Source organism: Hippocampus bargibanti, linkage group LG06 (assembly GCF_051943395.1).
Source record: "Hippocampus bargibanti isolate YZ-2025 linkage group LG06, ASM5194339v1, whole genome shotgun sequence".
Lineage (NCBI taxonomy): Eukaryota > Metazoa > Chordata > Actinopteri > Syngnathiformes > Syngnathidae > Hippocampus > Hippocampus bargibanti.
This window is the reverse complement of record NC_142739.1, coordinates 27,008,947-27,023,759: the sequence shown is the minus strand read 5'-3', so window position 1 is coordinate 27,023,759 and position 14,813 is coordinate 27,008,947. Positions and strand designations below refer to the sequence as shown.

Sequence of the window (14,813 nt, the reverse complement as noted above, 5' to 3'; positions counted from 1 at the left end):
CTTATAAATGAAATGTATTATTATTATTATTATTATTATTATTATTATTATTATTATTATTATTATTATTATTATTATTATTATTATTATTATTATTATTATTATTATTTGCTGAGCAAAAAGCCAAATGACTGAAAGTGTTCTTTTACTGCCTGATCAAACCCCCCAAAAAGGGTAGATGCTTTTGAATCATTTATCAAAAAAAAAAAAAATCACATTTTAACTAAACAATAACATTTGAAAATTGAAGATGTCGCAGCAGCACTTACAGGTTACGTTTAAGGATAGTATCTCGGAGATGTTGTTTGGGGCGCTCAGTGAGCCGTCATTCGACACGCAACGGAAGAGAAGATCAGAAGACTGGTAAACGGAGGAAATATCTAACACCATCTTGCTCCACATCCACATAGGAGGTGCACATAGCGTACGGCCGCATTGTGTACCACATTTGGCTGATCTGTGCAGATAATAGAAATGACATAAAATGTAAATACAATTGTCATAATACACGTTAAGTCTCGCGATTTGGTGGGGAGAATCCTGATTTTGACCAACTATTGCGTGTGGCTGCCGCTGCTCACCCACATAAAAACTGTAAAGTGACCATGACAGTTTTGAAAGGTGCTTATAAATGAAATGTATTATTATTATTATTATTATTATTATTATTATTATTATTATTATTATTATTATTATTATTGACACAATACAGACAGTTCATTTGTAAGGTGAAACAAAAGAAAATGTAAAAAAAAAAGTTATTTTTATACTAAGTTAATGAATAAATAAACAATGAAAGCATTTTTGTGTTGTATTTACTTTCAATTTACACTTTTTGTAACATTCACATTATATTAACACGCACCACAGAGTCGTGAATATGAAAATCTCCCGATTTATGATTTCTGAAACCCAACATGAATAATAATAATAATAATAATAATAATAATAATAATAATAATAATAATAATAATAATAATAATAATAATAATAATAAGTTTTTCTGTGGGTGAGCAGCGGCAGCGTGTGGCGTGTAATACATTTCAAACTTATCCTGTGACTGTAAAGTGACTTTTAGAGTTTTGAAAGGCGCTCATAAATGAAATGTATTATTATTATAGATACAATCATAATTTTATTGTTCTGTGTATTGTTATTTTAATTGTAATGTGTCCTTGGGTGTTCAGAAAGGCGTTTGTAAATTAAATTTATTATTATTATTATTATTGTTATATTATTATTAGTAGTAGTAGTAGTAGTTGTAGTAGTAGTATTGTTATTATTATTGTTGTTGTTATTTTATTATTATTATTATTATTATTATTATTATTAGTAGTAGTAGTAGTAGTAGTAGTCGTAGTATTAGTATTATTATTATTATTATTGTTATTGTTATTGTTATTGTTATTATTGTTATTGTTATTGTTATTATTTTATTATTTTATTATTTTATTTTTATTATTATTATTATTACTATTATTATTATTGTTTTTGTTGTTGTTTTATGATTATGATTATGATTGTTATTTTTGTTGCTGTTGTTTTATTATGATTATGATAATGATTATGATTATTATTACGATTATGATTGTTATGATTCTGATTCTGATTATGATTATGATTGTGATTATGATTATTATTATCATTATCATTATTATTATTATTATTATTATTATTATTATTATTATTATTTATAAAATAACATCGAATAGAGTGGTGTTTCTCCATATTAAGACAAAAGAATATGCCGGGGTGGGGCAGGAAAAGATGAATGACATTTTCATTCCTTTGAATATGGAAAGATGAATTGAGATTTGAACACGGTCACACAACCAATTCAAGTCACATCTCAAGGCAGCACCTTTGTTGGACAAGGAGGCCTGAGGAGCACTTCAAACAGAACGCTGAGCCAAACTGCTCACCTCGGAGAAGCTCTCAAATCGTACATTGCTGATGTTGTACTCATTTGGTGAGTACAGGCACTCCAGCGTTACACGTTCACCATTTATAACGCTCTGGTTCGGGCCTTGAATGAGCAAGGTGGCTGGACACAAACAAACACAAAACGATTAGGAACTCACAAAGGTCAAGTAGCAAAACAGTATCTTTTGTGGAACCAGAAAGCAACCTTTTACTGTACAGTGATACATGTACCTCGGTTTAGCTAACGAACTTTTTGCCTTACGAATGATAAATTCGCGAGAATATAATCTTGGCATACAAACTATTTTTTGGAAAACACACAGAGCGTCACAATGGGTGATGTGTCTTTCGCGAACGAGCGGTTCTTGGAGCTCAGGGGCGTTCCTTCAGTGACGTAACGTACGGACTCGTCACCAACTCAAAAACAAGACTTCCGGAATGTTCAGCGTGAGTCTTAAAATATAGCTATATGCGGTGGAATCTTTGTAAAATACGCTCAGTAGAAGTCATTTGAAGACATTTTACAAATTATGGAGACAACTTGTCTGGAGACGTCGGTTGTCCTTTAAGGCTTATTTAGTTGAAAATTATGTTTTATGGGGATCTGGGAACGGATTATTCTCATTTGAATGGTTTTCTATAGGAAATTAATATTTGGAATACACACTTTTCACCTTAAACACACTTTCTGGGAACCAATTTAGTTCGCACTTCAAGGAGCATTGAATCCTTAGTGCTTCCTCAACAAGAACATGTTAAAATATAACAATGACACCAAATTTTGAAGAGGAATCCTATAATTACCATCCACTAGAGAAGCCATCCCAAGATAAAAAGCGACAAAGAGTGAGTCCATTGCTTGAAATCCAATTCACTAGTTGCTTGTATATTCATATAACAAATACATTTGGCAGTGTGTTATTTGTAAATGAAACTATCAAGCTGGTGTTTACAGAAAGCCGGAGCAGGTGTGGCTTACCAATGTCGGCAGACAAGTCAAACCTGCTTCAACTTAGATCATACCGGCCATGTTTTGTCGTCACCTCATATACGTATTTATATGATGTGACATGTAAACGTAACACCTGAAACCTTGGACGTAATCAAGGACAAATGCTTTGTTACTGAATTCAAGCACATTTGTAAAGTTAACCCATCGTGACTATTCTACTAGTGACGTATTTAATTTTTTATGAATACTTTAGCCTATGACTTTACAAGATTGGAATGATAATAATAATAATAATAATAATAATAATAATAATAATAATAATAATAATTATTATTATTATTATTATTATTATTATTATTATTATTATTATTATTATTATCATAATCATATAATAATATTCTTATTATTATTAATAATAATAATAAGAATAATAATACTGAAGTTTTTTCCTCTACGTATTGGTCTGGTTTAATCAGCTATTTTGTTATTTATCATTTTATTCATGGTTTTATAATAATAATAATAATAATAATAATAATATAAAAACAACAACAAAAACAACAATAATAATAACCATCATCATCATAATAATATCATTAATAATAATAATAATTACGTTTTTCCCTCTACGTATTGGTCTAGTTTAATAAGCTATTTTGTTATTTATCATTTTATTCATAGCGTTATAATAATAATAATAATAATAATAATAATAATAATAATAATAATAATAATTATTATTATTATTATTATTATTATTATCATAATCATATAATAATATTCTTATTATTATTAATAATAATAATAATAATAATAATACTGAAGTTTTTTCCTCTACGTATTGGTCTGGTTTAATCAGCTATTTTGTTATTTATCATTTTATTCATGGTTTTATAATAATAATAATAATAATAATAATAATAATAATAATATAAAAACAACAACAAAAACAACAATAATAATAACCATCATCATCATAATAATATCATTAATAATAATAATAATTACGTTTTTCCCTCTACGTATTGGTCTAGTTTAATCAGCTATTTTGTTATTTATCATTTTATTCATGGCGTAATAATAATAATAATAATAATAATAATAATAATAATAATAATAATAATAATAATAATAAGACATTTTATTTCAAGCACCTTTCAAAGCTCCTAAAGACACTTTACAGTCACAGACAAGCATAGATACAATAATAAATAAATAAAAATTATAAATAGAATACAATAAATAAAATACAATTATAAATAGTTATAGTTATATTGTATATAAATAAATATTGTAGTTACAGAGACAGTGAAGTATTTGAATTTCTGTGGCGTGTATGGCTGCCGTCTGTGGATCTCCTTGTGTAAACAGAGTTCTTTTAAGAACCAAAAAAAAAAACATTCTGCTGTAAAGTCAGTCCCTGCTTCATCATATTTTATCATTTCTACCTAGCTAGCTATCTAATTGCTATCTATTTGCTAGAAGGGAAAAGCCGAAAGGAAAAGAAGAAGCTAGCTAGCTAGCTATTTGCTATCTATTAGCTATCTAGCTAGCTATCTTAATTATCTATTAGTTTAGCTCGCTAACACTGTATCTAATTGAGTTATTCCGGGTTGGGTGAATGCTGGCTCATGTTGCTATCTATTAGCTATCTAGATAGCTAGCTATTAGTTATCTATTAGCTAGCTAGCTAACTTTCTATCTATTCTGGTCACCCACAGAAAAATGTATCATGTGACTGTAAAGTGACCTTGAGAGTTTTGAAAGGCACTTAGTAATTAAATGTATTATTATTATTATTATTATTATTATTATTATTATTATTATTATTATTATTATTATTATTATTATTACATTCAATTCAATGAAGTTCCATTCTTGTCAAAAGCTTGAAACCAGTACACTACTCACTTGGAATAACGCAAAATATCCAACATGTGGCGCAAGAGCTGCGCGCAATACCGGAAATAGACGAAGCAACCGGAACTATTGCGAAAAAAAACAATCTCGCTTTTTCCCCCCTCATTACTTCGAAGTAGCACGAAGGATCGTGTCTATAAATGTTTATTTATCTTACAATCTCCCTATTATAGTGGCACCTAAACATGGGCAGATGATCTCTGCGTAATTTGGTAAGAGTATGAATTGGATGATCTGATCGTAACTGTGTTGAAAGGACGCTAACGTTAGCTTCGTCTGCTAACGTCAAAGCTACACGGCTGCTATTGTTTTTAGCACAACATGAGATTACTTTTGCACATTTATCGCTAAGACTTATTTGAAATCGTGTTTTTTTTACAATTAACATCAAAGCTATTTTTGCGTGGGACGCTGTAAGTGACGCCGTATTTGCTTTTGACGCGACGAGTCATGCAAACATTGTAACAACTTGCAGCAATTACATTTCAGTACAAAATGTACTCACTTATTTATCCATATTTTATTTATTCATTACTTTATTGATTCTCTTAGTTACTTGTTCATTTTTCTCTCTCAGTTTTTGCGTTTATTATGTTATTTAAAGTCATAAGTGCTTTGCACGCTGGGTCCGAAAGGACAGTAATTTCACCTGTCATTTCATGTATATTAGCATATTTGACTTTGATATGTTTATTGAGTCGTTAATTTATTTGCTTATTTATTTATTTGCTTTATTAATGTATCCGCTTATTTTTTTATTCATTTTTATTCATTTATTCACCTATTCACGTATGTCTTGATATGTTTTATTTTATTTATGTGTTTGTTATTTAGTTCTGGGTTGAGTGAACGCTGGTAAAAAAATATCCTGTGACTTTAAAGTGTCCTTGAGAGTTTTGAAAGGCGCTTGTAAATGAAATGTATTATTATTATTATTATTATTATTATTATTATTATGAAATGCGTTTGGATGCTTAAAGAGCCTCGTAATTATTAATGAAATGTCGACTGTGAGACTTGGAATGGCTTGTAGCTTTCAAGAAGTATTAAAGGAGCGACAATATACAATAAAACGGCACACAATTGTGAATTAGCTAGCAATCTAGAAAATAATCCGTCATATTTTGAATACAGTAATCCCTCGTTTTTCGCCGTTAATGGGGACCAGAATTGTGAAACTGACACACTTTTCTCTCCCATTGTACAGATATATGGACGTGGTCGCGCTGTGCATATAATCCAATCCGTCATCTTCGCTCTGAAAGTGACCCGGGCACTCGAACGTTGCCAATCGTCCCGAGGGTGCTGGTATGGCCAACAGCACCGCAACGGCAGTAAAGGTTATGGGAGCGCCCGGTCCTGCGGGCAGAAGTAGCCCCGAAGGATCTCAGGTGGGTCGATGTTAGCACGGGCACAAAAAAAAATGTTCTTAATTACAGTAAAGTCTCGTTATATTGATATTCTTGGGAGTCGGAAAAAATATCGATATAACCAGACTATCGATATATCCGATCCTGCGCCGAACTGCATTAAAAGTGGGCAATAAATGGGGGAATCTTTGATATGGCATGTAATTTTCTCCTTGAGTTCATGGATTGCGTATCGAGCATGCTTTTGTACTGTAGAGAAGTGAAAAATAAACTTATGCATTAAAGGACAACCGACATCACTTTTTTGTTTCCTGACATCAGAAAAAACGTTTTATAGCATCTAAAATACCCAAAACACGCAGTATGATATTTTTAGTCAAATGCAAAACACCAATAAAAATGACTTAAAGTGTCCAAAATCTGCAACAACAAAAATTAACCCGGAAGTGGCCAGTTTCAGAAGTCCCGCCCCCTTGTTCGTGGTGTCACCCCAAGATGTCTTGCCTTGCTGGAGAATCAAAACAATGGCTTCAGATTCGGAGAATATGCTTTCTTGTTACTCATCCAGTTATGAATATGATTCAAATAGTTCTGAAGAGGAAAGCATACATGTTTGCAATCGATTAAAGAACGTATTCCGTGCCATTTTGAGGTATCTGGGGGCGGGAAATGTAGCACCAAAAAGAGGCAGAAAATGGCGACAAAGCTCCGTGTCAGGAATTATCAGGCTGTGGAAACGGGCTAATTAATTCCTTACACAGAGCTTTGTCGCCCTCTTCTGCCTCTTTTTGGTGCTACACGAAGTTTTCAGACCAAATAAAGTACAGCAAAATGCATTGACGTGATGGAAGGACTGCTACAATGTGTCCTTTTTTTCAGTCAGGGGCGTTCCTTCAGTGACGTCACGTACGGACTTGTCACCAACTCAAAAACAAGACTTCCGGAATATTCAGCGTGAGTCTTAAAACGTAAAATATAGATATATGCGGTGGAATCTTATTAAAATAGGCCCAGTAGAAGTCATTTGAAGCCAATTGACAAATTATGGACACAACTTGTCCGGAGACGTCGGTTGTCCTTTAAGCAAATATCGATTCAGCTTAAACTGCTTTTGTATCGATATAAGCAGAGCAAAATGGCTGGCGGGAGATTAAAAGGGCACCGTAGTAACCGGATTATCGGAATAACCAGGTACTAACCGGAACTAATTATACATAAAAGACTAAAAAGAAAAAAAGAAAATAGTATCGTAATAAGCAGTACTATCAATATAACCGATATCGATATAACGAGACTTTACTGCATTTTAATGATCAATTTCAGGTACTGAGCAAGAAGAAGCTTCAAGACCTGGTGAGAGAAATCGACCCGAACGAACAGCTGGACGAGGACGTCGAGGAGGTCCGCCGTCCCTGTCTTGTTTTTTTTTTACGCTTCCCCCTCCCAACCCCCTCTCATCCTTCAAGCGCCATATAAAGCGTTGTTCATAAACGCGTCTCCGTCCGCAGATGCTGCTGCAGATCGCCGACGACTTCATCGAGAGCGTGGTGACGGCCGCTTGTCAGCTAGCGCGCCATCGCAAATCCAACAGCCTTGAAGTCAAAGACGTCCAGTTGCACCTCGGTGAGCTTTTCTTCAAATGCTTTTTTTCACATTTTATGAGATGTTATTTTACAATAATATCAGGTCAGTGATACCTCGGCTTACGAACGCTTTAGCGAACGAACTTTTCGCCTTACGAACGTTAAATTCGAGAGAATCTAATCTTGGCATACAAACTATTTTTCGGGAAACACACACAATGAGTGATGTGTCTTTCGCGAACGAGTCGGTTCTTGGAGCTCCTGAAATGGCAGCCGGTTTTTTTTTTCCTCTATTCCCCGCCCCCAGTCTTCGGTTAAAGCCGCACGTGATTGGTCGAGGAGGGGACACACACACAGCAGTGAGCGGGGGCGGGGGTTACAGAAACACAGAGATGCAGATGAACAGGAAAGGCAGACGACAGAGCTTGAAACAAAAAACAAAAGTGAAAAGGTGAGAACACAGATACAAAACAGTGAAATTTGGACGCGTTTCAACTTTATTGATAGTTCAAAGGCAGAGAAAAGACAAACAAGGGAACCAGCTATTAATGAAGTTTCTAGTGTGTCTGCCTGCATCTGTTGCTGTTGCAATATCACAACTTCCAAGATGTACATCCCAGAGCTCCTTTCGGCAAAAAGCTATCCATTCAATCAAGCCATCAACGACCATCACAAAGGTAAATAAAACGACTATATTATACAGTACGGTTTAATTCTTTAATTACAATACCATAGCACATTGATTATACATAAAATAAGGTAGATTGTGTGTAGTTTTAAGGTTTATTTAGTGTGAAAATCATGTTTTATGGGGACCTGGGAACAGATTATTCTCATTTTAATGGCTTCCTATGGGAAATTAATGTTTGGAATGCACACTTTTCGCCTTACACACACCCTGTGGGAAACAATTAAGTTCATAAGCCAAGGTATCACTGTACCGTATTTTCTGCAATTTAAGGCGCACCGAAAATAAAATATTTTTTCAAAAGCTTTACCATGCATCTTATAATGCGGTGCGCCTTAAGTATGGAAAACGTTCGAAAATATGTCATTCATTGAAGGAGCCTTTATAATAATAATTATTATTATTAATATTCTTCTTCTTCTATTATTATTATTACAATGTGGTGCACCTTATGTATGGAAAAGGTTTTTAAATATGTCATTCGTTGAAGGTGCTCTTCATATTTCAGAAAATATGGTACTTATTTTGTAATTAGCATTTTGTTGAATTGTATTTTTTCTAATTATTATTCTTATTATTATTATTATTTTTGTTAAGAACGTCAATGGAACATGTGGATCCCGGGTTACGGGTCAGATGAGATCCGGCCCTTTAAGAAGGCTTGCACCACAGAGGCTCACAAACAGGTAACCCACATTAAGTTATATTTTACGTAGGTTATGTTTATTATCATAATTCAAGCAAATCTCATGATTATTCTGATTTTTTTTTCTTTTTTCTTCTAGAGGATGGCCCTGATCCGCAAAACGACCAAAAAGTAGAAAGTCGACAGAATTCTTGTCAAGCCCGCCATCTTGTTTTTGATTTTTTTGCTTTTTTGTTGTTGAGAAGTTTGTCCTCAATAAGGTATCACGAGTTGGTGAAATGACTTTTGTTGACATTAATATTTCATTGTCTTCCTAATTTTGAATTATATTATCAGCATTATATCCTAATGTACTATTTTTTTTTTGTTTTGTTTTCCTTCCTGTTTTGTGAACACGTTCAGCTGTTGTATGTCAATAAATATGGTGACCTGTTATGAAGTGTGACATTATTAGCCTTAGCGTAGACACGCTAAGGCTCAGAATTTGATTACTGATGTTTTTTAGGTTTGTTTTTTTAACACAAGCAGCAAATGAATTTCTCTGACCAGAAAACAAAACAAAACACAAAAAAATACATTTATTACATTAAAATATCTTTGTTTCTGCAGATTCGCCTTACATTAGCTAGCTGGCTATCTATTAGCCAGTTAGCCGGCTATCTATTAGCCAGCTAGCCGGCTATCTATTAGCTATCTATCCATCTCGCTAGCTAGATATTAGATGTCTATTAGCTAGCTAGTTAGCTGGCTATCTATTAGCTAGCTAGCTGGCTATCTATTAGTTATCTATCCAGCTTTTTTATGTTTCTTTTTTTAACATGAGCAGCAAATGAATTTCTCTGACCAAAAAACAAAACAAAAAAATAAAACTTCCATTTATTATATTTAAATATTTTTGTTTCTGCACATTCGGCTTACATTAGCTAGCTGGCTATCTATTAGCTAGCTAGCTGGCTATCTATTACCTATCTATTCATCTAGCTAGCTAGATATTAGATATCTATTAGCTAGCTAGTTAGTTGTCTATCTATTAGGTAGCTAGTTAGCTAGCTATTAGCTATCCAGTTTTTTTAGTTTTTTTTAACACTGGTAGCAAATGAATTTCTCTGACCAAAAAAAAAAGCGGCCTGGCTGCCGCTGCTGTCCCACAGAAACGACAGCTGGCTGGCTATCTATTGAAGATATTGGCTAGCTATCTGTTGGCTATTTAATAGCTATCTAGCGGGCAAGTTGGCTATCTGTTCGCAATCTATCCAGCTACCTAGCTAAGTATTAGTAGGCTAACTTGTTAGCTGACTGTCTATTAGCTAGCTAGCTGGCTGGCTATCTAGTAGCTAGCTAGCTAGCTTTTTATTTGAGTTATTCCGGGTTGAGTGAACGCTAGCGTGTCTGGCTTGCCGCTGCTCACCCATAGAAAAACCTTTCCACTGACTGTAAAGTGACCTTGAGAGTTTTGAAAGGCGCTTACAAATGAAATGTAGTCATAGTAGTATGATCAAATCTATTGTAGAATCAAAGATTGGTCGAATTGAGTCATAGCACAGTGTCACAATTTGCAGTAAAGTTCGGACTAGCTATCAGACGTGCCAATGCGGCAGCCATGTTGGTAGGGGCAGTAGTCCTACAAAACATAATGGAAAATATGGACATTAGCTTAGCATCGCCGTAGTGGTGCAAAATAAAGTCCGGGCATGTAGCTTTAACCTTTCTAGTCACAGCATTTCTTTTTGTTCTTTCGAGCTAGGCTACTTTTGTGTCCCTGCAGAGCGAGCGGAGCGGCGCACTTGACTCCGTCCCAGCCCTCGTGCAGATCCACCTCCCCGCTCGCCAGTCCTTTGTAAATCCGGCGGGCTAGCAGCTCGAAGGTCTCCTTGACGTTGTGGCCCGTCTTGGCCGAGGCCTCCATGTAAGGAACGCCCATGGCGGCGGCCAGTTTTTCGGCCTCGTCGCGGCTCACCGCCCGGTTGGCTTGGCCGTCACAATCACACTTGTGGCCCGCCAGGATGAACAGGACCCGGTGGGGCAACACATGCTCGCACACTTCGGCGTGCCAGTCCCGGATGTGCTCGAAGGACGCGCGGTTGGTCAGGTCAAAGACCAGAAGGCCTCCCACTGAGTTGCGGTAGTAGGAGCGAGTCACCGACCTGAAAGAGTCCCGACGTCAGGCTATGATTGAAATCGGCCATAACCGCTCCCACAACGGCGCAGACCTTCCTCTCCGTTTTGCCGGCTCACACACAACTACTGAACACAACTATTGAAGCACAACCCTAGTGAATGGTGAATTTTCAAACCTTTTCTATATACAGTGATACCTTGGCTTACGAACTTAATTGGTTCCCAGACAGAGTGTGTAAGGTGAAAAGTGTGTATCTCAAACATTAATTCCCCATAGGAAACCATTAAAATGAAAATAATTCATTCCCAGGTCCCCATAAAACATAATTTTCTACTTTCTAAATTTCTAAGCCTTAAAACTACACAAAGTATACAGTGAGACCTCAACTTACAAACACCTTATCTTACAAACTTTTCGTCTTACAAACGTCAAATTTATGAAAATTAAACCTTATAATAAGCACTATTTTCATAATACACACCCACCACGGCTGTTGGAGTGATCTACGGCGGAAGCTCACGACCGAACAGCACCAGAGGTTAAGTTATCAACAGTCCTTATAGAAGGTGACTCTCCTTCCATAAGCCATCAACGACCATCAAAAAGGTAAATAAAACTTTATTTTACAGCACAGTTTATTTCTTTAATTACAGTCCTCATGTAATGCGCCTCTCTTTCCAAACAGCAATCCCCTTTGACCTCCAACGCCATTCCATCAAGCCATAAATGACCATCACAAATGTAAATAAAGTGACTTTATGATACAATGCAGTGTATTTCTTTCATTACAATACAATAGCACATTTATTAAACATAGAATAAGGATGTTGTGTGTAGTCTTTTAGGCTGATTCAGTTGAAAAGTATATTTTATGGAAATCCGGGAACGGTAATGGTTTCCTATGGGAAATATTTTTTTGAGGTACACACTTTTCGCCTTACACACTCTGTCTGGGAACCAATTAAGTTCGTAAGTTGAGGTCTCACTGTACCTCATTTTATCTATAATGAATGTGCTATGGTATTGTAATTGAAGACATAAACTGTACTGTGGAACTATAAAATGTGAAAGGCCTCCATCTTGGATTGCAAATCAAATACTCAACAATGTCCACTCATGATGGAAATTCCGGCTCTTTTCAGAGAGCCGGTTCTTTTGGATCGGCTCACTAAAAAGATCCGACTCTTTTGGCTCCCAAATGGCTCCTCAAGTTTTTTTGTTGCTTAAATTAACTACCAAAAATCATGTAAAATTATGTGAAAAACTAATTGTGTAAAAATACACTATATCAAATATTTTTTTTATGTGGCTTGATTTATATGTGCACAGAGAGCACCCACTAACTTTCCCTTTCCCTGTTTTTATTTTACTATGCTTAGAATATCTTGTTTTTCTATTCTTATTTAGGGCCTAAACTACGAATAAGACTTTAGTTTGCTGACGAAGTTTCTTGGATAAGAAGCGAAACGTCCGACACCTTCAAATTTGTACAGATGACGGCTGAAGAAACCTTTTCATCGATGGACCACTCCTGTACGACTGAGAGCTTACACAGACGTAATGATTGACCATTATTTCAATTGAGGGATTTTTTTTTTTAATATAAATCCGATTCGACGGACGAAATGAAGCAAGTTTGAAAGGGAAAGAAGAACACAATGAAAGCTTCTCGTCACGACATATCCGAACGTGCGTTTACATCGTCACAATCACAAACGACTCGAAGCCTGGGGCGAAACTGAACTTCAAAGTAAAATTACAAAAAAAAGTATTTCGAGCTCACCTGAAGCGTTCCTGGCCGGCTGTGTCCCAGAACTGCAACTTGATCCGTACGCCGGGCTCCACCTCCAGAAAATGAACGTAAAAGTCCACCCCCACCGTTTCATCGATGGCCTCCAGAAATTGATCCTCTGTGAAGCGTTTGAGAAGCGACGACTTGCCCACCGTCGAGTCGCCCAGCATGATGATACGAAACTGGTACTGCCACAAACTCGGGTCCATACTCGCAAGAATTGGCGAGAAGCGGGCGGAAATCAACATTTATTGAAACGCCATATTTCTGGACAACTTGTGGTTCGCATTTTCTATCCAGTCGACGCGGGTGCGTTGACTTCCACGAAGGGTTTGGCTATGTTCACATTTGCTTGTTCACACATGAGAACCTTACCGAAGGCGTGCCGTGACGTCAGAGTCGGGTAGGGCGCACACGTGGGAGGTTTGTGTTCACTTTTTTTCGGTACACTCGATTCGCGATATTTTCTGATAAGCACTATATAAAAAAAAACAACCACACATACAAAAAAAAACACCAACATAACGATATCACCGAACAATTAATTATTTACTTGTCACCTTAACATTTTTTTTGAATGAGCATTTTAAATAAAGATAAATGACGAAAATGAGATCCATAAAAAAGTGATGACAAAATGGCCGAAAACGAGAAGTTACTGAGTAAACATTTATATTTTTTTATCTAGACAGGGTCATCTGCTTGTCAAGAACAAAACAGTCCCAAAAGAGGAAGTTGGCAATTCAAATTCCTTCTGGCAAAAACAAAGAGAGACAAAAAGATTGCATGACATCAATCAAAGAACGATCTTAAAAAAACATTTAAAATGGACTCTCCCTTTTCGTTGTTTAACTCATTCACTGACAGACGTGCAAAACTGTGTCCACTCCAGTGCCAGGGTTTTTGTCTTTGTCACTTTAATTATATATTATATATATTAATTATAGTTTACACACAGAATAGTTTTAGGACGACGTAAACATTCAGTGCAGTGTTAGCAAAACTGAGACTCTCTTCTTTCATCAGAAAAAAGTTAATTCATAAGTTATATGGGTCTGGAGTTATCTGATCTTGAAATGGGGGCAGCTTTACAAAATACAATACATATACATTTTGATTTATACAGATGCTCCCCATAAGTTCGTAATTCGTTCGTAAGTTGCTTCCGTGCTATATTTTGTATGGAATGTATGTTTAATACGGCTTATATACACATGTTTGAGGCTTATATAAAGTAATCTGTAATTGTTTGTACTGAAAAATAAACATTTAATAATTATAATAATACAATTGCATTTATAAGCGCCTTTAAAAACTGTCAAGGACACTTTACAGGCATAGAATAAGAACAACTTTTCTGCGGTTGAGCAGCGACAGCCATTGGCGCCAGCGTTCACTCAACCCGGAAGTAAACAAACACACTAACTCAAATCTAAAATGGTTGTCAGCACAATAACATTCAAATAAAGTAAAACTACTCACCATTTGATGTCAGTGCTCTGATCTTACCATGAAATGAACAATTTTCCTTCATTTCTAATAAAATATATGATCTATGAAGACATGTACAACTGGAGAGTATACTACGTTATTTATTATTTTGACATGAAGATGGCGGTTTTTCTACTTCTTCCTTTCCTTTCTTCTTCCATTCATACTGTGAAAGGTAAATGTCTCCACTGCGAGACTAATAAAGGCTAATCCAATCCAACCAAAGTTTATGAGGGGGGGTTCAGTTTTCCATCAGTTGGAACTCGGGCCTTAAACGTCTCAAAAAGCATCCATTTAGCTATATTAGCTATCCATTAGCTAGCTTTCTA

At 35.5% G+C, this 14,813-nt stretch overlaps 3 protein-coding genes across 3 annotated transcripts in view; 1 reads left to right on the top strand and 2 right to left on the bottom strand.

Moving 5' to 3' along the window:
- Window positions 1–2,868, bottom strand: part of LOC148897056 (uncharacterized) — a 19,140-nt gene extending 16,272 nt beyond the window's left edge. Inside the window, 4 exon segments of the mRNA XM_088997861.1 lie at window positions 270–394; window positions 396–457; window positions 1,923–2,044; window positions 2,728–2,868. Of these exon segments, the coding sequence (XP_088853987.1) occupies window positions 270–394; window positions 396–457; window positions 1,923–2,044; window positions 2,728–2,779 (361 nt within the window). The 5' untranslated portion in view covers window positions 2,780–2,868.
- Window positions 2,869–4,849: 1,981 nt separating this feature from the next.
- Window positions 4,850–9,517, top strand: taf12 (TAF12 RNA polymerase II, TATA box binding protein (TBP)-associated factor). Its single transcript, XM_088997863.1, has 6 exons — window positions 4,850–5,007; window positions 6,003–6,186; window positions 7,489–7,566; window positions 7,674–7,788; window positions 9,034–9,122; window positions 9,222–9,517. The coding sequence occupies exons 2-6, from the start codon at window positions 6,106–6,108 to the stop codon at window positions 9,255–9,257; spliced, it is 399 nt and encodes a 132-aa protein (XP_088853989.1). The 5' UTR covers window positions 4,850–5,007; window positions 6,003–6,105; the 3' UTR covers window positions 9,258–9,517.
- Window positions 9,138–13,346, bottom strand: LOC148897054 (ras-related protein Rab-39B-like). The gene is made up of 2 exons (XM_088997862.1): window positions 12,985–13,346; window positions 9,138–11,226 (listed from the first exon to the last, which is right to left on the bottom strand). Exons 1-2 carry the CDS (start codon window positions 13,239–13,241, stop codon window positions 10,791–10,793), a joined length of 693 nt encoding a protein of 230 aa, XP_088853988.1. The 5' UTR covers window positions 13,242–13,346; the 3' UTR covers window positions 9,138–10,790.
- Between the last annotated feature and the right edge of the window lie 1,467 nt (window positions 13,347–14,813).